The 21,535-nt window shown below is 37.1% G+C and overlaps 1 protein-coding gene across 4 annotated transcripts; it reads right to left on the minus strand.

The window, feature by feature from the left end:
- Positions 1 to 5,605: 5,605 nt before the first annotated feature.
- On the minus strand, positions 5,606 to 21,460 carry LOC139139785 (LDL receptor repeat-containing protein egg-1-like). 4 transcript variants are annotated; one of them, XM_070708695.1, is made up of 19 exons: positions 21,325 to 21,460; positions 20,723 to 20,816; positions 19,841 to 20,122; positions 19,281 to 19,421; positions 18,951 to 19,061; positions 18,726 to 18,830; positions 17,959 to 18,006; positions 15,747 to 15,863; positions 14,881 to 14,976; positions 14,124 to 14,243; positions 13,494 to 13,592; positions 13,125 to 13,241; positions 12,444 to 12,542; positions 11,944 to 12,048; positions 11,521 to 11,634; positions 10,882 to 10,992; positions 9,608 to 9,715; positions 6,147 to 6,257; positions 5,606 to 5,783 (listed from the first exon to the last, which is right to left on the minus strand). In XM_070708695.1, the coding sequence occupies exons 1-19, from the start codon at positions 21,325 to 21,327 to the stop codon at positions 5,773 to 5,775; spliced, it is 1,992 nt and encodes a 663-aa protein (XP_070564796.1). In that variant the 5' UTR covers positions 21,328 to 21,460; the 3' UTR covers positions 5,606 to 5,772. The 4 variants fall into 4 exon arrangements, with proteins under 4 accessions (XP_070564796.1, XP_070564795.1, XP_070564798.1 ...); XM_070708694.1 differs by having other exon boundaries at positions 5,606 to 5,786; XM_070708697.1 differs by lacking the exon at positions 21,325 to 21,460 and adding an exon at positions 21,041 to 21,140.
- Positions 21,461 to 21,535: the final 75 nt, after the last annotated feature.

Genomic DNA, 21,535 nt, shown 5'->3' on the forward strand with positions numbered 1-21,535 from the left:
TACACGTCATTATCTTGTTATCTGTAAGAATGTTGTTTATCGGGTAAACTCCGTGGGGACTCGTTTCTTCGTCTGAAACCATGTTGCCCAATTTACATTATTGTAGAGCAACCAAAACACTCAAAACGGTCGAAAGATGATGTTAGAAAATAGATCAAAAACGAAAAGAAATTAGGTAAAAATCAAAGAATTGCGTAAAGTAAAGCAGGTGATCATAATCAGAGTGTTAATGATATAGAGATACTTATATTCCAAAAGTACTGCACAAATGGCAGTCATCAAAACGTGAAAGTAAATTAATTCTCTGAAAAATCAGTAGTATTATACAGGAGGATGTCGCCTCGAAGATAATTACAAGTCTACTCCAAAAACCATGCAAAATTACAAGTGTAGAAAACTTGCCTCCAAGCATGAAGCGACCGAACTGATGACAATATCTCGTCGTTAAGGGAACCTCCAACGTAATCACTAAGCTGGGACAACCTAATAGTGGAAGGTGATAGTTTAAAACCGGCTGGCAATTGCTGTATCTTTCCTGGTGTGATGTACTCGGCAATATAGGGTCTGGTCAGTTTCTTCGGCCAGGGGGGTTGATACTTTTTTGCAGACATCAAAAAGTGGTGGACCCCTATTATAATTTTCGAAAGCAGGGTGACCCCATCTATTCCATCTTTCGTAAAACGGGTGACCCCCACTAGACAAGAGTTAAACAAAAAAGGTGAAATATAAATACTATATGTACATTCTTGTAGCTTAATGCTTTGTGCTGCACAAGAGAATTAGTTCTCTATACAGAGCTTTCGACAACTAACCAGCCGTCTTTATCAATGGTGTTGATTAGCACAACTGCGCATGCGTGATCTCAAAACATTATTGGAGGCAGCTGATACCGTCCGCCATCCCGAATCAACGTTAGTCTATGTGTTCTTATGTTTATCACTTCCGTAATTGCTCTCTTAAAACAAATCTAGTTGGCGATTCAATATTTTAACATTTTTACCATGAAATTATGACCCGGAGAATCCTTGTGAATATGTTTGGAAAACTGCGAAGTGACATAGCGTGGACACCTATGTTCTTTCACTCGGGCTTGCAAGGATCGTTTGCATTTATTATCTTCCCAACCCTCACATCGAATGTGGTAAATAGGACCACAGACGTATTTTTTTTTTTTTTTTTTTTTATATATATATATATATATATATATATATATATATGGTATTTATTCAGTAATGTAGGCCACCGGCCTTTTTTACAAAACGTGAAAAATACATACAAGTGAATGCATATGTGGGGCTTATACATAGTTACAAAATCTCATTAAGCAGACAACTTTTGGAGTGAGGTCTCCCTCAATCTAAAACTAAAAAATAAATACTTCGACAGATTTACTAGGGTGTGAGGATTATGGGAGTTAATTAATCTTTTAAAGTTTAGTTGTGTAGGGGTTTTATAGTAACGTTCAGGTATAAATTGTTTGCGTAAATTACAGTACAAGGGGCATATTAGACAAAAATGTAATTCAGTTTCAACTTGGTTCAATACACATAGCATACATAGTCTATTTGCCCTAGGTAACTTTTGGATTCGTCCACTTTCAATATTCAAACTATGATTGGATATTCGAAATTTACACAGTGCTCTCCTAAATACATCCACAGTGACATCGTTGAGATATTTTTCAACAATTAAATCACTTTTAAACAAGCGATAAGTGTCTAGTTTTGAATAAGTTTCCAGGTTCGTTCTCCATTGTTGAACGCCTATATCAAGTGTTCTCTGTTTGAATTCAGACAAAAAGAAAGTCTCATTGCCTACTGTCTGCATGTTCCAAATTATACCAAAACCATATGAAAATAAGAGATCTTTGACTTTTTTGGCCCAGCAATTAAATCCTTTCTCTGCCATCTCAAACTGGTAATCATAGCATTGCTTAATGTACCTATTATTTTCTACATGTAACAATCTTAACCAGAATTTGATAATGCGAGGAAATCTGTATGTTTTTAAGCAATGCCTACCAAGTTCACCTAAGACAGCAGAGTTACATGAGGTATAACTAACGTGGAGTAAGAATTTACAAAACGATACGTGGACCTGTTCTATATCATTACCATCGTGAAACCCCCAGATTTCGCAGCCATACATCAATATTGGGAGGATTTTTTGGTCAAATATTCTTAAAGCTATTTTGATATTTAAATTTTTAAATTTACTTAAATATTTCTTGACATTGTAAGTGGCTTTTTTACCTTGTCTGGCAAGGTTTTCTTGTGCCATTGACCAGATCCCAGTAGAAGACAACGTTAAGCCAAGGTAATTAAAGTAAGGAACTGTTTCAACTCTGACTCTCTCCAAATTCCATTTTTCGTAGTTTTTTAGTCTCCCCCCTCTTCTGAAAACAACAATTTTTGTTTTGGTAGCATTAATTTTTAACTTCCACTGTTTACAGTACAAAGAAAGTTTATCAAGTTGTCTCTGTAAACCAATTACAGTGCTACTCGTGAGTGAAAGATCATCGCAAAAGAAAGATACAATAATTTTAACATACCTACGTAAACACCATCATATAAGCCACTTTTAAGTGTTTCCCCAATGTCATCGATGAAAAGGTTGAATAAAGAGAAGAGAGAATGGAATCCCATAGTGTACACCATTATCACAGTTAAAGAATTCAGTGATGCCATGAGGTGTACTCAATGCACATCACTTGACATTTGTATACATAGACTTTAAAACTTTTAACATTTTTTCCCTTCATCCCCAACTTTAACAGACGTATTTCATTGATGTGGAGTCCTTCAGGGGCACTTAGTGTCTGATAGTATTAAAGGGCTTAGCTTGTAACTGTACATCATATAACACATCACATTGTAATCTTGCTAAAGAAGCTTTTCTAGAGCAAATGGTAAACAACACTAACAATAGATCCTGGTTTAACTGTGTAAGTGTATCAATTAAAGAAAATGGAATGGACTTTCTCCTTGATAAAGCTCCATCACTTAAACACCATAAAGTTATAACTGGATTAATGAAAACAAATTTAACAAACAATTATGAAGTCTTTTGGAAAAATTTGATCACTGATGAAAATAGTAAACTAAGAATGTACTCCCAAATAAAACATAATTTTAGATTAGAACCCTACTTGACACAATTACAAAGAGAGAAAAGAAAATTGCTCACCAAACTTCGCATTGTGTGCACAGAACGCATGGTGTCTTTATCTTACATAAACAACAAGGTCTCTAAAAGTGATATCTCTCCTCAGATTACACTAGACTAATTACTGTCAGAGGATGTGTTCGTTTCTATTGATGCTATTGGTGGTGACTTTTAAAGACTAGTGAATACACCAAACAAGAAACATATTTGAATGATGCTTGTTTATTGATCATATAACATAACACTATGAAGATTTTGCGAAACTACGAAAAACATTTAAAAAACACAAAAAGTATCAGTTAGATCGCTCGAGGAAACAGCAATCATGATGAAACAACGGTTTCAGTGTTCGACCGTAGTAAAATGTTAACCCTGGAAGCTAAGTTGAAAAAATATTACTTATCTATCTATTCAAAGAACTTTTTTGGGGGAGAAACACCGTTCATGAATTTACATGGACTCGCAAACTCATGGCGAGTGTGGTGGTGGTGGTGGATATAGGGAGTCAGAAGGCAAAGGCGGAGAAGTATTAGTGGCGACTGTAGGCTGGGCAGACGATGTGAAAGTCTGGCCAGTATTTGTATGCAATGGAATATAAAGGGAAGGAAATGGATATATACATCTGAGAATAAACTGTGGAATGATGTTGATATGGTCGTTGTTCGTAATAGTATGATTGCGGTGAAAAATTATACGGCGATATTTGCATTGGGTAATGTTCCGTGTATCTGTCCATGCGTTCATTGTTGCTCACAGGTATACCGGGTGCACTGAATGTAGAGGCACATCTGGCAATAATTTCTTCTTGTGAAACACAAGTGGCGACAGCTTGTTTCTTTGCCGGTTTGCTCGGAAATGAAATTCCCCGAGTTTCCAACAATGTTTAGAACAGTGTTTAGCTTTCTTTCGATCCGTGGGATATCTTACCAAATAAAAGTTCATTTGTAACTGTAGTTGTTCTCTAACCTGTAGCGAAATGTGTTTTAAGTTTTATTCACATTTGTACTCAATGAATTTCTCGTTCAGTGTTCTGTTAGTAAAAATAGATAACTGTAATATGTACTGCCTGTCACTTGTTTTTTATTCTCTTGCCACGCCAGCTGTAATCTAAAGTGTGTCTGCTACTATTAGGCCTAATTTCTTAATTACGGCGGCATCTCTTTTACGGCATCCTGTTGTTTGTGTAAGATAAAACACCCATGTGTTCTGTACACACAATGTGTTCATACCAGACATTGAAACGGGAAGGAAACGTGAAAAGCCTAATAGTGTTCAAGGGCTTAGCGTGTTATTGCACATCATACATCACTTCACATCATGTTCTGAAAGAGTGCTGTAATATTTCCGTTAAGTTTTATGTCTGGAGCCGTTACATGCACTTTTATTTTGATTTGTATTCCCTTGTTCCGAATTGGTATTGACCTTCTTTCTGGTACGGGTTGCCTGTTAAATTGCCCAGGATGGGTAACCACAGCGATGAATTGAAGAGCAATATTGATGTGGGCCTTTTCCTTAAACCTATCGTCGGGATAGCTGCAGGTGAGATCTGCCCGGTGATGAAGGATATCCCCATTTTATGAACCAGAGGGTGATTTGAGGTGAATTATTGGTCGTTGTATATTGATTTCCTACGTACCTTGGTTTTTATCTGGTCATCTGGGCGTCTGATCGTCTCAACATCCAAGAACACTAACGCGTTATTATGCTCCTCCTCCGTTGTGACCTTTATGTTTTGGTCCAAGCTGTTGATATCATGCATACATTCGTCAGCAAATTCCCTCTTTAAACATCGTGCGTGTGTCATCTGAAGAAATTGATCAATTCCTCAGGGCAGTTCGCGCAGAGCTTTCACAATATCTGCGAAGGTAGCCGGGTATTGGTTGCGACAAATTCTGTGGCTGATTTTGACGCTGCTGAGACACAGACTGTTCATGAAAAAAGACTGTCTCTGGGACTTCTTTGCTTTTTTTCGGTGGCCCCTTCGGAGACGGCATCCAAAGAGACTTCCAGATGGTCTAATACTTTCTCTTTGTGCTCAAACTGCTATTCGTTGCCTGGTATACGGAATTCGTAAGTGTCACCCCACGCCATCTGGAAAGCGTTATCAATGGCTTCAGAATCGTCCAAATCGCTATAATTGTGCAAGTTTGCTTTGTACTGTTGTTGAGAAGAGGTCAGTAACAATTGCTACGCCATGTGGCACGGACGTCAGCTCTCCAGTAGCGCTGTTCTCTGCAGTGTTTGCTTTAATCTGGCAAAGACCCCGCAATTCGCGTTCTTCACTGTTGGAACACGCGCGCGCCCTTCAGAGAGGCGACGCGAATCCCTACTCATCACAGGACAGCGAAACAAAATTAGAGACGATACTGAGAACCTTTTGGTATACGTTTTGGTAACATCTTCTTAGCGTCTTTTAAGTAACCACACTCGACAAAATACATATGTCTTCATCAATATGATTTTTATTGATACTGAAATAGCACAACAGCATGCACAGAGTCAGTTTTAACAAATTATCGATAAAAGCGGCAAGAAAAGCAGTTTGATGACATCATGAAATTGTTAAAAAACGTTGATTTTTAGTGTATGGTCACTAAGTCTTATCCCTCATTCCGGACCTGCTGGAAAAAATAATTGGTAGGGCTTTAAATTCAGTCATCTCATTGAGGTTGATAACAAATTACAAACTTTAACCACATTCTGATGGCAGAGAGACGCCACTGTGTTTATTTTTTTTTAAGTATCGCTACCTGCTATAGCATACAAAAGTATGATAGATACAAATGATGAATTGCTTATCTAGAATTTTGACGCAAACAAACAAACAAACGAACAAACAAACGAACAAACAAACAGCCATTGAGAAATAATTCTAGACATCATTGTCGGTCTACAGACAATAGTATGTGGTTTGTAATATGGATAAGGTGATGTTAGCGCAGTTCATTTGTTATACTAACACAATTTTACTTCACACTTACCACAGTTTGTCTCGTCAAAGTTATCACCACAATCGTTGTAGCCATTACAGTATGTCTCCCTCTGTAGGCACAGTCCATTCGGACATTTGTAGTGATAAGCAAGATGACAAGCTGAGTAAACAGACAAAGTTAATACATTAACTGGTTTCAAATCCATGTGGAGCTTGCTAGGGGGGATCACTGTGTTTATTCATTGTTTATCCACAAGCATTTGTTTTAGTATTTTAGAGAGTAGTATTATTTTATGTAAAGCCACATTTACATCGTGAAGGTTACATTTCCATATGCAACTTATTGCCTTTCATGACACATTTGAATTGTGAAGGTCAGATTTCCATATGCAACATTTTGCCATTGTCAAGGTTAGATTTCCATAAGCAAACTTATTGCCTTTCAAGTCACATTCAAACTATAAGGTCATATTTCCATATGCAACATGTTGCCATTGTCAAGGTTAGATTTCCATATATTAAGTAAACTTAATGGCTTCAAGTCACTTTTGAATTGTAAAGGTCACATTTCCATATGCAACGTTTTGCCTTTATAAGCGGGTAACTAAACCCTTCCGCAGTCTGATTTTAGCAGCAGTTTCGATGCCGTCCTGCTTCCAGCTGCAAGCCTTTTTTTTTGTAACTAGGATTTGCAGACAAAAACAAAATGCATGATATATTCGGGGAGTATTAGACTCTTTGACATCTATTAGAATAGTGTTTATGGTAGTACACGCCTTGAAAGTGAAAGACATAAACTTTCTCTCAAACTTTCCTCAGTGAAACTTTAAACCATTCTCTTATCAAATTCAGAATATAAGTTGTGGGCCACTGCAAAGTTTAGAACTAGAAAAACAAATTACTTGACATTACCGATATTTTAAGTTCGAAATGACCCCATCCCTGTGCTAACATCATGGGAAAAATACAATCTTTGATTTTGAAACAAAACAAAGACGGTGCGATTTGTCTACTCTTTAAAGTGAGCCCCCGCAAGTGGAAGACCAGGAGAGTACCGTAAAAATTTGAAAGTCCAAATACCTGTCCCCCAGGTACATTCTACCTCAATATTTCTTATCTAGTACCAGTCTTCCAAAAACCCTACTAAAATTACTCTGTTGTCTTGCCAATTAACACTAAAGGAGAAGTGTATACTTCTCTCTGGCCAAGGACAAATCTATGTCGAAAAACATCGCAAGCTATGGCGCATTGACGTGGTGCAAAGTTTTGATTAAGATTGAGGGAATCAACGTTTACAATATAGCCCCAATATATTGCAAATCATGTTCGTGGATAGCCAACACAGTAAAACCGTGTACGCAAGTGGTGGACCAGAAAAGTATTGGAAAATTTGAAACTCCAAATACCTGTCCTCGAGGCACATTTTACCCTAGTATTTCTAATCTAGATCTTAGATCCATCATGGCGCATTTTACAATCACAAAACTTTATGGGTGATGTTTTGATATTGATATTTTATTATCATACAATAGGCTATTGGCCTTAATGTATACACGAATAAATAAATATGTTCTCTTGGATGGCAGCTATATAAACATATATTTGAAATCAAAGCTTGGCTGTTACATGGCTGTATACAGTTATATTTATACATCAACGCGGAGATACACGTTGTTTCATTGCGTAAAAATATATTTCGACAAGTTACGCAACAGAGCAGCATTATTGGATTGCAATAACATTGTAAATATTTCCAATGGTGTAAATCGATAAATGTTGCAGGTAGGTAGTTTTTCCCGAGTTCTTTGTAGAAGGGACATATTAGACAAAAATGAAATTCGTCTTCAACATTCTTTGTATCACAGAAATTACAAAATTTCTGTGTTCACTATTTATCAGAATGTGCTGAAATTTTAAAGCGACAAAGACATTTCTAAATGTATTTGAACCTGTGGTAAGTTCAAGTTTGCGAAATGTAGCAAGACTAGCTTGCCATTCTTGAATGCAAATATCTCTACTAATTAGTAAATGTATTAACACAACCTACCCCCTTGTTCAGCCAAGCTTCTCTCCATTCCAACAGAAAAAAGTAACTGTTTGATCTCCTAAGCCCAATAATTTTTATCAAGTTCAGCTTGAGCAAATTGAAAAGTCATAACAGTGTCGTGAAATCCGTTGGTGGGACAGACACTAATGTAATCTACGTAAGGTAGCATTCGCCTCCAAAGTGAAAGACTTCAACTTTTGCTCAAACTTTCCCTAAGGAATCTTTCAACCATTCTCTTCCAAAATCAAGGATAAAAACGGGAGCCACCGTGCAAATTTTGGTACTAGAGAAACAAATAACCCAAGATTTACCGATATTTAAAATTCAAAATGGCCCCATGCCTGTGTTAACTTTATGGAGGAAAATAAAATTTTCGAATTTCGAAAAACTAAGCCGATGAAAGGTTTTCTTTCACCAAGAGCTTTAAAATGAACTCCCACAAGTGGTATATCAGAAAAGAATTGTAAAAGTTTGAGAGTCCGAATATCTGTCCCCGAGGCGCGTTCTACCTTAACTACTCTGGTCATTCTGATGTACGAATAGAGTAACGACTAACTTCACCTTTGACAGCTAAGATAGGCGCATAATGGAAAAGACTTAAGATCAAACGGCAAAATTTGATGCGGACAATTTCAGTTTGTTCCCCTGTATGCAGCCCTCAAAATTCACTACCATGCATTATCACTGGTAAAATTTTCCAATCAAATATTTTGAAAGCTAATGTAACAGATAAAGAATGAAGTTACCGAGATATTTTTCACAGTAAGAAAGGCTTTGTTAGGCTGTACTGCTATCTGTCTCTGAGCATGAGTCAATAGACCTGACCTGGAGAACATTACACCAAGGTAGCTGTGAGTAGGGCAACTTTAATTTTTAATACTAATGAAACAATTGTCCCTGGGTTTCAGACGACCTTATTTCCTGAAAACAATAATTTCACTCTTTACTGTGTTAATTTTCAATTTCCATTTGTTGGCATAATGGGACAAATTGTTTAATAATCAATCTCTGTAAACCAATAGGAGTAGTACTGAACACTATCAAATCATCAGCAAATATAAAGAAGAATAATTCCACGGCAGCAATATTCACCCCAGCGTAATCATGATGAAGGGCTTCACCAATGTCATTAATCAACAATGGAACCAGGAGAGGAGACAGTATGATACCTTGCTGTAATCCCAAATCAAATCTTAAGAAATAAGTGGGGTGAGGTTTAAAGTGCAATGCAAAATCATTGCATTCGATAAACAACTGTTACAGATTTTAAGTAAGATATATACATATCCAAAGAAGACAGAAAGATGTTTAGATTTCCACATGTAACAGCACAATTTTTTGAACTTCGCTAACGTTCAGCACCCCGGCCAGTCACGTGTCTGGAGCCCTTGATATGATCTATACGGTATGGCATTAGGTATGAACTACTTCATTCTATGAGGGAAATTTAGACAAATGCTTACGGCAATTAATTTCGTCACTTTTGTCGTCACAGTCCACCTCCTCATCGCATTCAACTCTTGTCTTCCACTGTAACAAGACCTCTTCCCCATTGTCACATACATGCTTTGCTGAAAAAGGGGCAACAGGGTCAGACATTGATCATTGTCTTTGTGGGTAATATCAACTGCTAAGCTCCTATTTAGATGATATTTTTAATGTTTCTTTTGATTGGCTTCACTAACAAGACAATAAGATAGGTGGAAAGGGTTTTAACATGCATGAAAATGACACACATTATTAGATCTTTGAGAGAGAAAGGGGAGGGGGGATGAAGACAGAGTGAGAGTATTTTTAGGGGAACAAACGGGGTAAAGGAGAGAGGGCGCAGATAACAGGGAGAATATAGAATGACCCTGTAAAATAATACGTAGAATAAGGGATTATGAAATTTTACAGTTCCCGAATACGGTACTAGAAGTTAAAGTGAAAATATGGGAGTTGAAAATGCATACTTTATAAAACTGGTTTTTAAATTACCATGAAGCAATTATAACAAACGTTCCTTGTAGTGTAGGGATGAACAAATCGATAGATCCGACATGCATTGCAACGTGACCGCATGTTCTGCTTATACTTCAAGTCAGACGGACGACGGACACGCCTGCATTTGAACAAGTGGGGATCTAAGGGTAAACTAGTAAATTAGACCGAAGCACCGCTGTGGTGATTCTGGTCCGGGGAACTATGGGTAAAATAGCACACTAGGCTGAAGCACAACCCTGCGGTGCTTCTGGTGAAGGGAACAACTGATACTGCCCTTGTAAGCGATACCGGTAATTAATTCAGACGTACCAGTAATTGATTTAAATGTACTGGTGATTAATTTAAATATACCGGTGATGAATTTAAATGCACGAGTCTAGTTAATTATGGCGCAGTTTGTCTCTTGTATTTAATTTCATTAAACATGCAATGCCGGTAATGCTGATACTAGTATCCGCAATGTTCGTTATGGTTACATATGCAAATAAAACTTTGCAGTTTATTATCCCTCACTGAATAAAAAAAACGTTATATGAGTAAAAATAACCATTCAATCAATCAATCAATCAATCAATCAATCAATCAATCAATAAGGTTTGTAAAGCATAAAAATCCAAATATGATGCTATATGGCTTAGCCAGGTGTGTTTTCAGTTTGCTTCTAAAAGTTTTCACAATTGTTGATTCTCCGAAATCCAATGGCAACGAATTCAATAGATATGCTGACTAATGTGATTCAATCATAACTTACGGCAATCAGTCTCATCACTTCCATCTACACACTCATCATAACCATTACATCTGACGTAGGAACTTTTACATTCTCCATCCGCACACAGAAATTCATATTCTGAATCGCAAGCTAAAGAAACAAAATGTTAGACGCTTGTTGTGACCGGCGTATTGACCAGGTACGTTCATTCCGATAAAGTCACATTAAAGAGAAAAGTAGATTAAATTCTGACTCGTGTCCATTCGTCCTCCCTGAGAATGACTCTTATCTCATGTCTATGCAGGTAAAGACATCGACAGTTACGGATATTATTGAGTACTTGTAATTTATACCGTACATGCACTTAATAATTCTCTGATTCAATTATCAAAATCTTCTGAAGTATAAAATACTGATTGAGCTGAATTTTATCTTCACGACTTATTTACTTTAAATTGTAACGACAACACGTAAATCACGCAAATCTAGCTGCGTCCTTCAATTTCGCATCGGGAGTTATGTGACTGTAAGCGGGCATTTTCTCGTTGTCTGACGGGGGATAGCAGATGAGACTTTTTAAAATGATACAAAATGTTGATCGAAAGCCTATTCAGCCTAATATTTCGTGGTTTTTTTGTGTTTTTTTTTTGCGACAGATGCAGATTTCTTAACACTTACGACAGTCTTTTTCATCACTACCGTCATTGCATTGAGCCCAACGATTACATCTCACATTGACGGATCTGCCCGGTGGAAATCTCATTACCTGACCATCGTCACATCGATATGTTTCTGAAAGAATATTTTTGTACATTTACACAACCTTAACATGCAGCAAAAGACTAGAAGATGTAATTTAGGAAAGAATATAAACTATCAAACACCACATGCATAAATTTATCTTTAAGTGTTGTACACAACTAAAGCGCGCTTCTAAAATACATGTATATCTCTCTTGCTACAAATTTCTCCCTTTAAGCGTGTAAGCCAAAATTCAAGGCTACAAGTCAAATGCTTGACAATGAAATCACGAAATCTGATGTAGTACTTTTGAATATATCACTCCTTGATGTTGAAGAACAAAAAAGTAGAATCACTAACCGCAGTTCATTTCATCTCTTTCATCATGACAGTCAGTGTTGCCATCACATTGCACATATGAGGGTTTACAGACATCGTCACACCGAAACTCACTGTCCCAGCAATCTGAATACACAAAATAAAAGTTATTTATCACACATTGGCTGCATGATAACCTGAAAAATGATTCCTTCGTGTAGAAACTTGCTGCTTCAAAACTTCGAATGAGTCTTGTACGGTGTTAAGAAAAACATTTCCTCTTTTGTGAGGGCACAAATCGACATGTTGCCGGTAAGTAAACACTATCTCGGTGCCTTTATATATTTGTTCAAATTTCAGGGGCAATTTTAAACCACTTCAAAAGAAACTTAAAACTTGCCACACTCGTCTAGTATATCACACTAACAATTCTAGATTAACGTATGTTTGTTCACAAAACTGGTTTGTGATTCCCTTTGCATTACAAAAACGATAGTTTACGTTGATAAAAATGTATAACTGAATGCTACAAGAATCCATACCACATTCAGATTCGTCACTACCATCCTGGCAGTCCTTTCGCCTGTCACATTTGTACTTCCCTATACCAATGTCTTCACCATCTTGACATATGTAATGAGCTTGGACCAAAAGAAAGCAAAATCATGCCAACTATACACAAAGTATATGACCAAAAGTGGCATACATAACGACATGATTGCTGTCGTATTATGATACACATATCAGATAGGACAATTTTATTGCATATAAACGCATGACGATACTGATAGCGGTTAACCGGCCGTGCAGAGTTACCGTCGACGATAATTTCATAAATTTTGAAAATCTGGGTTACTGCAAGCCTAATGTGACGCAAATTTATCATCGAATTGTTGAAGACACTTGAAAGGAGTTATCCTTTTGAATCTGTATCTCAAATAAAGGCGAAATGGACCGGTGTCGTTTTGAGAAATCTAAAAGGTCCCCCAAAACATGACAATTTCTCTAAGCGTCAACATCGCTGACAACGGAGTTTAAAGTTAGATTTCCCGTTTTTCATGAGCCACGCTTCAATCTCTATAATACGAGTTATAGCGTACTCCACGAATCGGAGACAACTAGCGCTGTGAAAATATTTTAGAATCAATGACACAAATCTACGAAACATCAAGTTTACTTAAACATTAAAGGAACAACCATCTATTCAATCAGAGAAAACTTACAGCAGTCAGCCTCATCGCTGTTATCGCCGCAATCATCACGTCCGTCACAAAGTTCAAAGTCAAACACGCACTCTCCATTGTCACACGTCTCTTGGTAGTCTTCACAAGGCTTTGGATCTTAATCAGAATCGGGCAAAGGTCACAAAGGAAGTTTCGATATTGATACTGATTATTTTCACACATACATACAAATGTCCATGCATGAATCTGCAGGGTCTCCAAAGACTCCCCATGACTTCTTTGTTGTTCATTTTGTCTGTACACTCAGATCCAATAAACCACTCTGTTGACAGTAACCATAATCAAAACACTGTCCTTGCATTTTTTAGTTTTACGAAACAAGTTACCTGGTACATATTGTTTACATACCGCAACCTTCTTCATCGCTGCCGTCATTACATTCAGGGAATCCATCGCAAACCTCATTTTGGTCTAGGCAAGTACCATCATCACATCTAAAATCACAAGCTGCCAAGATTTAAAGTTATAGATAAATGATTATTTTTCAAATAACCGTTATTTTAACGAATAAATCAGCCATCAAGATGGTGTAACACACTTCAATGGTCATGTCAACAGAGATCAAACAGTCGCTGCTGATAACTTGAATTATTGGCCTTATTGAAGAACCAAACTAATGTTGAAGAAGAAGACAAAAAACTTAATTGTAAAAAGATTATCATTGTCAATTGTCGGTAGCAGAGTGTCCTTCGCACATCTCATAGACTGATAGAGAGATATTAAAGGTTTACAGAAGAAGATGAATCCCTGAATATAGTGTTTGCTTGTCTGATCGATTCGATTTCCAAAGATAAAGTGAATTATTGATAATAACATTCACGGTGCTCCTCTCCGCCGTTGACATAGACTTGTTTACTCCACTTTTGATAAAACATCTTCCGATGTTGTTCTAAATAAGTTGGTGACATTATGCTTCTCATACTTCAAATTCTTTACCTTGATTATAAAATTATTCCAAAATTGTGGAAGAATACCTACGACAGTTCATTTCATCAGAGCCATCGCTGCATTCTATGTAACCATCACACACTCCAAAGATCTCGACACAGTCATTATTATCACAGCGATACTGCAAGTCTTGGCACATTAAGTTGTAGTCTGGAGTGAGGTAGAAAAGGAACTCGTCCATGACCTTTATAGGAACTTGATCTTCAAGTTATATCGGAAGCAATGATCATAACGAACGCCACGTACGCCACCTTGTTGCCTCTGATGTCATAGCTATTTGGCACATTAACGTTCAACATATTGTTGCTTTTGGCTTTGTAATGTGGTCCATTACGCTGAACATTCCTCCAAGTTGAATTATTAAGTTGTAAGCTAAAGCAAGCTTCTCTTCTTTTATTTTCATTTGTTTTTAAACACTCGGTATGTTTTGGTAACCACTTATAGACTACTGATGGAGTTCCGACATGCCATATGTTTACCAATCGTAATGCTGATATTGTAAAAAATTAAACGTTTCACAGAATATAAAACGACATGGCTGTGCCGTTATGTATACATAGACTGCTATCAGTACCTAATTAGCGTAGCTAATTTATGAAAAACTGTATACAGGCAAAATATGGTTCAATTGCAAAAATTATCTTCTTTATTCACCAATTAATAACTAAATTAATTCACTAATAATACTTAATAAAACTTAAAACATTTAGCATAACTGACTATCAATCTTTTAGAGACAAATTTTAACTTCGCGCATTTGGTGTCAAGAGTGATTTATCCAACATACCACAATTCTTTTCGTCCGATCCATCACCACAGTCGTTTTTTCTATCACAAAAATCATCTCGCTGTATAAGCATACCATTTGAACAGCTCACAAGATCTGGGAAGTCAAATACAACTTGTGTGTTTCAAATGAACAGTTGCTGTTATGTCATCTTCGTGCAGGGCTCATTTTCAAGTGAAATAATACTCTTGTTACGAATTGCAAATTTCACATTATATACAAAGCGGGCTGTAAGGCTAATTTGGTCTGATTTTCAGACGTCGTCATAGTGATAACTATAGTAGGACTAACGCAGTACAGATACACATATTCATGAAGATTTCTTTGCATATACTCGAGTTGAATTTTGTCTTTACTGCATTATGTATTCACAAGTATGGATAAGGGCATTTCAATAGCAATAAGTGCGGTATCATATCAATCCGTGATGTGACTTTTGTGAAAAGTTTCACTGTCCCCAGGCCGATGAATTGCATTGGTGTTTCTCGGCATCATTAGATTTTACCATGATTAAAGGAACACTATAATAACAAGTCTACTGGTGTGGTCTTACGTTTCTATGTTTCAGAATTACTGAGGAGAGTTACAGAGCCAGACGATGCCGTTTATGTTACATTTGATAGCAGTAACATGAAGTGAAAATCCTATGACTTTACCTCTTATTGTTGTGTTATAAAGACACGACTTTGTTGTTTGCTCTCACTGGTTTAAATCTTTACAGTATATTTAACGATATCATACTGTTTTTTCTATGTTAGCATCCTAGTTTCACCTTGCATACATGTCCAAAGGTAAAATTGTCACAAATGGAATGATATTATAAACTGCATTTCTTGCCCTTGGTATTGACAGAGTTAGTTACTTACCACAATCTTGTTCGTCACTTCCATCACTGCAAGCTACATACCCATCACACATAATATCAGATCCGTACGATGGAACACATTCACCGGTTGGACACTTTTTAAACTCTGACTTGCAATCTAAGTAAACAAATCAGCAAGTTTATATATTGCATGTTTTATTGCAACTAACGTTTGTAAATTAGTGCCTTAATTAATATCATCAAATCTTGATTTATGTTGCCATACCCCATCGCAACACATCGTTTTGGTTGTTATGGACAAACGATGTTACATATACTGAAGTATCGCATCAATTATTACGTATATGATTCATCACGGATGACAACATCAGTTTAAATGTAAATCATACACAAAATATGTGTCTTTCTCAATGTCTAAATTCTTGTCTACAATCAAAGCAGTAAAAATATCAAGATTTAGGGAGCGTTCAGTTATTACGGCCGGCGAAATCCAGGGGTCTTAAATTTTAAAACTGAAAAGCGGGTGGTAATGTATTTTTCAAACAGTACAGAGGGGGTTCACTTGATTTTTACATGTATACAATCCGTCAAAAAGCAGTCTCAGTATTCAAAATACTTTGTAAATAAAAATGATTATATGCATATGGTTTCATTCCCTGAAGTCATTTCAAAAATCTGAATAAAAAGTATATGTATTATCTGTCTCATGAACATCTTGTCTTGGCAGCTCTATACAGGCTTGTCTTCTCTTCCAGTTTCTATCAGCCTTTGGTTTAAGGTGCAAGCTATATGTTTAAATTGAAAGCTGCCATACATTGAAAGGTACCCATTTTGCTGTTGCATAGCACTATTTTGGATATCCATCTGACCTATTTCAGGAAAGGGATGTACAAAACTTATCTGGCAGTAGATAAGTAAGCACAAAGGCTGGAATAGAAATGAAAAGTTTCAATGTCTTGGTTTTTTACGTCAATTAGCAAGCGAGACATATACATAAATATACCTTTACATTATAACTCTTTAAGTAAAATATGTGTTTATACTATATACTTTAGTAAAGTATCCCTAGCCTTCAGGTTGCACTATGGTATTGAGGCCAGCATATTTCACTAGGGAGCATATCCTTGATCAAGCACTTTTAGCTCACTTTGCTTCTCCTTACCCAAGGAGCGGTGGGTACCTAGTACTGTAAATTGGCTACTTGACTCCTTAATGGCTTATTATTCCAGCATTTTTGGTGATATGGGGAATTCCAAATGTTCATCTGAAAAATGCATGTAAGCTTATGTGAAAATGCAAAATTTCCCCCGGAAGCGAGGTCCGGTAACAATGTGGTTGAATGTAAACAGAGTTTTCAATCAACCTGTAAATTATAAGTACAAGAACTAAACAAATACTAGATTTGCTCCGAGTTTGTGGGCATATAAATATCAAAACAGAACAGCAGACTGTCACGTTTGAAGTACTCTGTCGCATAGATCGTGGGGTGAACGCGATGGCCTACAACAGCCAGTAACTGCTGCTGAGAAAATCCAAGCGACTTGGGACCAGTCTGAACAAACACCTTATTCATCACAATCTGTCAACAAAAGGGAACAAAGGATACAAAATCAAAGCAGTTACCTGTATTTACTTAGAAGAGAACAGAAAAACAAGGAAGATCATAAATTATTTAGAATCTGTTCAAAATACAGATAGTGACAGTGACATGTCAGACTCACTTTTTTGCCGAGGAAGAGGATGATGATGTTGAAATCCATGAAATTGTCAGCAGCACAAGTGATGAAGAACTTTTGAACCTTCCGAGAAGTGTATAGAAGTTCTGGAAGAAGAGCAGGATCTAGGAAAAATCTCTTTTCCACTGATGTTATATGCTCCGGTAATGGCCAGTAATATTCATTCAAAATTGGATCAATACTGTCTCAAGCAATTGGGAGGGGGTTGGGGGCTCATAATGAAATTTTTGCCATTTTAAAAGGTGAGTCATCGGTATTTTTTGGGGAAGAATTTGCCAGCCCTACCCGGCCATAATAACTGAACGCTCCCTTTTGTTCACTGAGCAAATGGTCTTTCTGTTGAGAATAAACAGTGTCAAATTATTGTTGAAAATGTATAAATGCTTAAACCTGTCGCTAGACAATAATTGTCTTGTTGGCATAATCAATGTAAAATACTTTCATCTCTGAAAGTACATTGTGTACAATGAACAGAAAATATGTTCCGAGAAAAAATGGAAGACATAATAAGCTTACTGCAGTTTTCACCGGCACCCTCATCACCGCAGTAAAGTGGATGTACATCTGGCGATACAAACGACAAAGACACCATTTAAAATGTATATTGTAAAGTTAGATTGTGTGAAAGGTATATTTAGCTACTATTGCAGGATTAAAAAGCTCTCAAACACGTGCTTATCGAATTGTCATATTGGTTATTCATTAACATCGTTCAGCAATGGCAGCTAAACAACTTTTCGTCATCTATGTCCATCGGTGAGTTGTAAATGGTCACGCGTCTATCTTTCTATACGTACTCACAGTGCTAAGCAGTCTTCTGTGCAAGTTAAGTGAATTTTGATGACGAAAGTTAAAGTTAAAGTTGGAACAAATCAACGTGCAAACATTTTATTTTGTGTATTTAAGCGCCATGGTATGACTGGGTCGGAAAGAGAAAATCAGCTGACACGATAAGAACATGACGAACGAAAACGCGAAGTATTGGTGCGTGTGACGCAATTTGAATTACATATCAGCAAGCAAAGTTAAATGGCGATATGACCAATCCCCTCTCCTACCTTGAAGTTCACAGACCCGTTCACAGAATCTCCGTATTTCCTTCGAACAAAAGTATTAAAAGCTACTCTTCGGAGCAAAACTTCATACCGTGAATACTGACGTCGCGTCGGTAGGGTAAAAACTGCACCAAACTTTTTTTAGTACAATCTTTATAATATGGCAGTATGGGGAGGGTGGGGTTTGGGTGGGGCGCCAGAGATCCAACATTTCGACGTTACACTTACAGCTTTCACAATCATCTTCATCCGTACGGTCTACGCAATCATAAATCCCGTTGCAGCGAAACGACATAGGTATCCTTCGACCAAATTTGCACTCGAACTGTTCACCTGTTGAAGAAATCAACTTAATGAGAATGAGAATAATGTAAAACCTGTCAGACAAATTGAGTTTTCCGTCAGGAAGTAGGTGTTAATGTCACGTGATATCCTAACAGATGTGTGACTTACCGCAATTACGCTCGTCACTGGCATCAACACAGTCAGCAATCCCGTCACAGATATACTTAGTGTTAACACACTGAATGCCGTCAGTACAGGTGAATTCGTCAAGTAAACATTCTAACTTGGACAATAATAAAATTGCCTTGTTAGCTTGATATCTGCAGAAAGATGTTCTAAAATATCCACATGGCTAGGAAATTAATTTTGAAAAGGGCATATTCAATGTTAATGAGCAGTTTGTATGGAAAAATTGTGAGGAGAGGCGATTAGATTAAGTAAATGATAACACAGAAATTCTTAAACGACAGTCTAGTCAATTTTACATTAAGTATTTACCTTGCTTAGGTTCCAGACAAGTACGCCCACAGTTTGCTTCACAACATTTCAAACTGTTAGGGCAGTCTGCATCATCGAAACACGGCAAACTACATATGGACACATCACCCTTGGTGACAGGGCAATGACCAACTTTCAAATCTGAACGAGGAATAAATACAAGTACAATTCAGCTTTTTAAAATCGAATTTGTACATGTTGACAACATTTTAAATCAACCTCGTACAGGGAAAGAAACTTAACACACAAGACTCGTGCAAGTATTGGTCCATTTCTACAGACAAAAAGACATTTCCACGGCAAACAGACAGAGACCATCGAGCCTTATTCAATATTTCTGACTCAGAATAAAGTGATCTGTATTTGTCAAAGCAAAAGAGAAGCCTAACAATTTAAAGAGTTTGGCGTTAAGACACTTTTTAAAACCAGTTGTCATTTGCCGTCGAAGAAACAGTTAACTCTGATAAACACCAATTTAGTGGACCGATCTTTTCTAGTTGCACGAAAATATGCCGTACAAACACTAAATTACATCGCAAAGACCATTAAGGAAAACTCACTTGTACAAATAGGGGTAGCTTCATTCTTTGCTGTGATCGTCCGAGAAATTATGTTGCCGAACGGAGACACACATGCGCAGAAATAACCTGTAGGGTATGGACATTGCAGTGGCTCAAATCGTCCGTCGTCGGTACAGCTCCACTTTCCAGAAAGGATAGTGAACCACATCCCGTAGGAAAAAGGTAGCTTATTGCTATCTGACACCCGCTGAGATGTGTTAAAAGCATCAAAGTATTCCTTGCAATACCGTGGTGTAGTGTCTTGGTCGGTCTTCAGGTTTCCTGAAAATGACATAATAATGGATTTTGATACGTACCCGTTAATAAAATGATTGTGTGTCAGGTTCTGCAAATTTTCCTCGAGTGACTATTAACTTTTACAGAATACAACAATGCTGTTACGTTATGTTTTTCAAACATCGAATCTTAGGAGACCGCAAGATCCATCATTTTGACAGACCTGCGGGACTGTCGACATTAGTCTCCGTTTCACTAACTGATTTGATTACTTGTCAGTCTATCTCAGCTCACGGTAGTGTCATCCTTTTGTCTCTCACTTTGTCTGTCACCATCTCTGACGAGATATTCTGGCTTCTCGAACTCTTCATCATGTGTAACGCGTATGGACAAGTTTTAATGAAGTTCAAAAACGAAAATAACTATTTGAGTTTTCTGGGTAACATTTCAATTTCAAAATATCACCTGTACAACTTCAGTTAACAAAAAACTGATATTATTTAATATTCAAAAAGATGTAGCATTTCGGGTGGATTTTCGAATACAAGAGAAAATTTAAATTCTGGTGAGCAATGAACGTAAGAAATGACTATCGCAAGAATGATGCGCTCTCAGTCAAGCAGTATGGTGCATAGGCCTACTTACCTTGGATAACATTGCCGTTTATCGCACTGCAAATACTCACCAGCAGTACGTAAAGTACAAACACAAGCTCCAATGCCAGCATATCGCTCCTTTTCTGAATGAAAGTCGTAAACAAGTCCAGATTTTTAAACAGGAGCAGTTTTCTGTGTAAATGACGACTGAACATACACTAGCTTATCAGACCAAATCTAAGTACACATACTAAAAATATACGTTTTACACATTCTTATATTTTCTGTAGAAAATTTCGTTGCCATGAAAACTATATTGATCGATACCAAACTGACAACAAAACACTGCTTAAAATGTGCAACTTGCCTTCGATGAACAGCAACCGCAATATGTGAACCGTATCCGCTTTTCTCATATATGTGTGCATTAGTGGCCTGCATATTTCCTCTAAATTGCTGTTTCATTTCCCGCAATTACATTGATAATCGGCAATTAAAGTTATTTAGCCTATACATTTGCCCTAAAATGATTGATGTCGCAAACCCAGACTTTGAACTATATTTACCTCTGGTAATTATCTAGTCTGGTGTAGCCTTAATTGGATATTGCTTATTAATTGTAAATAGAACTATAGAAGTTAGGTGACATACCATTCCGAACTGTGTGCTTGTGTAACGCCCTCCCCTGTAGATATTTTATCTCGAATATCTCGAAGCGTCCCTCACGTGGCCAAAGCGTGTGAAGGTCATTGGCTCAGATCGTACGAGAAGCAGATAGGAGATAGTGTGATACTTTTAATTAAATTATCTGTAGACGTTGAATGAGAACAATCAATCAGTGCAGCGCAACAGCGATACACGA

This window comes from Ptychodera flava, chromosome 9 (assembly GCF_041260155.1).
Source record: "Ptychodera flava strain L36383 chromosome 9, AS_Pfla_20210202, whole genome shotgun sequence".
Lineage (NCBI taxonomy): Eukaryota > Metazoa > Hemichordata > Enteropneusta > Ptychoderidae > Ptychodera > Ptychodera flava.

Coding starts and splice junctions, on each gene's coding strand:
- LOC139139785 (XM_070708694.1), bottom strand. Junction 19,062..19,280: donor TTGTCTGGAACCTAAGCAAG/GTAAATACTTAA, acceptor TGTCCAAGTTAG/AATGTTTACTTGACGAATTC. Junction 9,716..10,881: donor AAGTGATGAGACTGATTGCC/GTAAGTTATGAT, acceptor CCCCTTTTTCAG/CAAAGCATGTATGTGACAAT.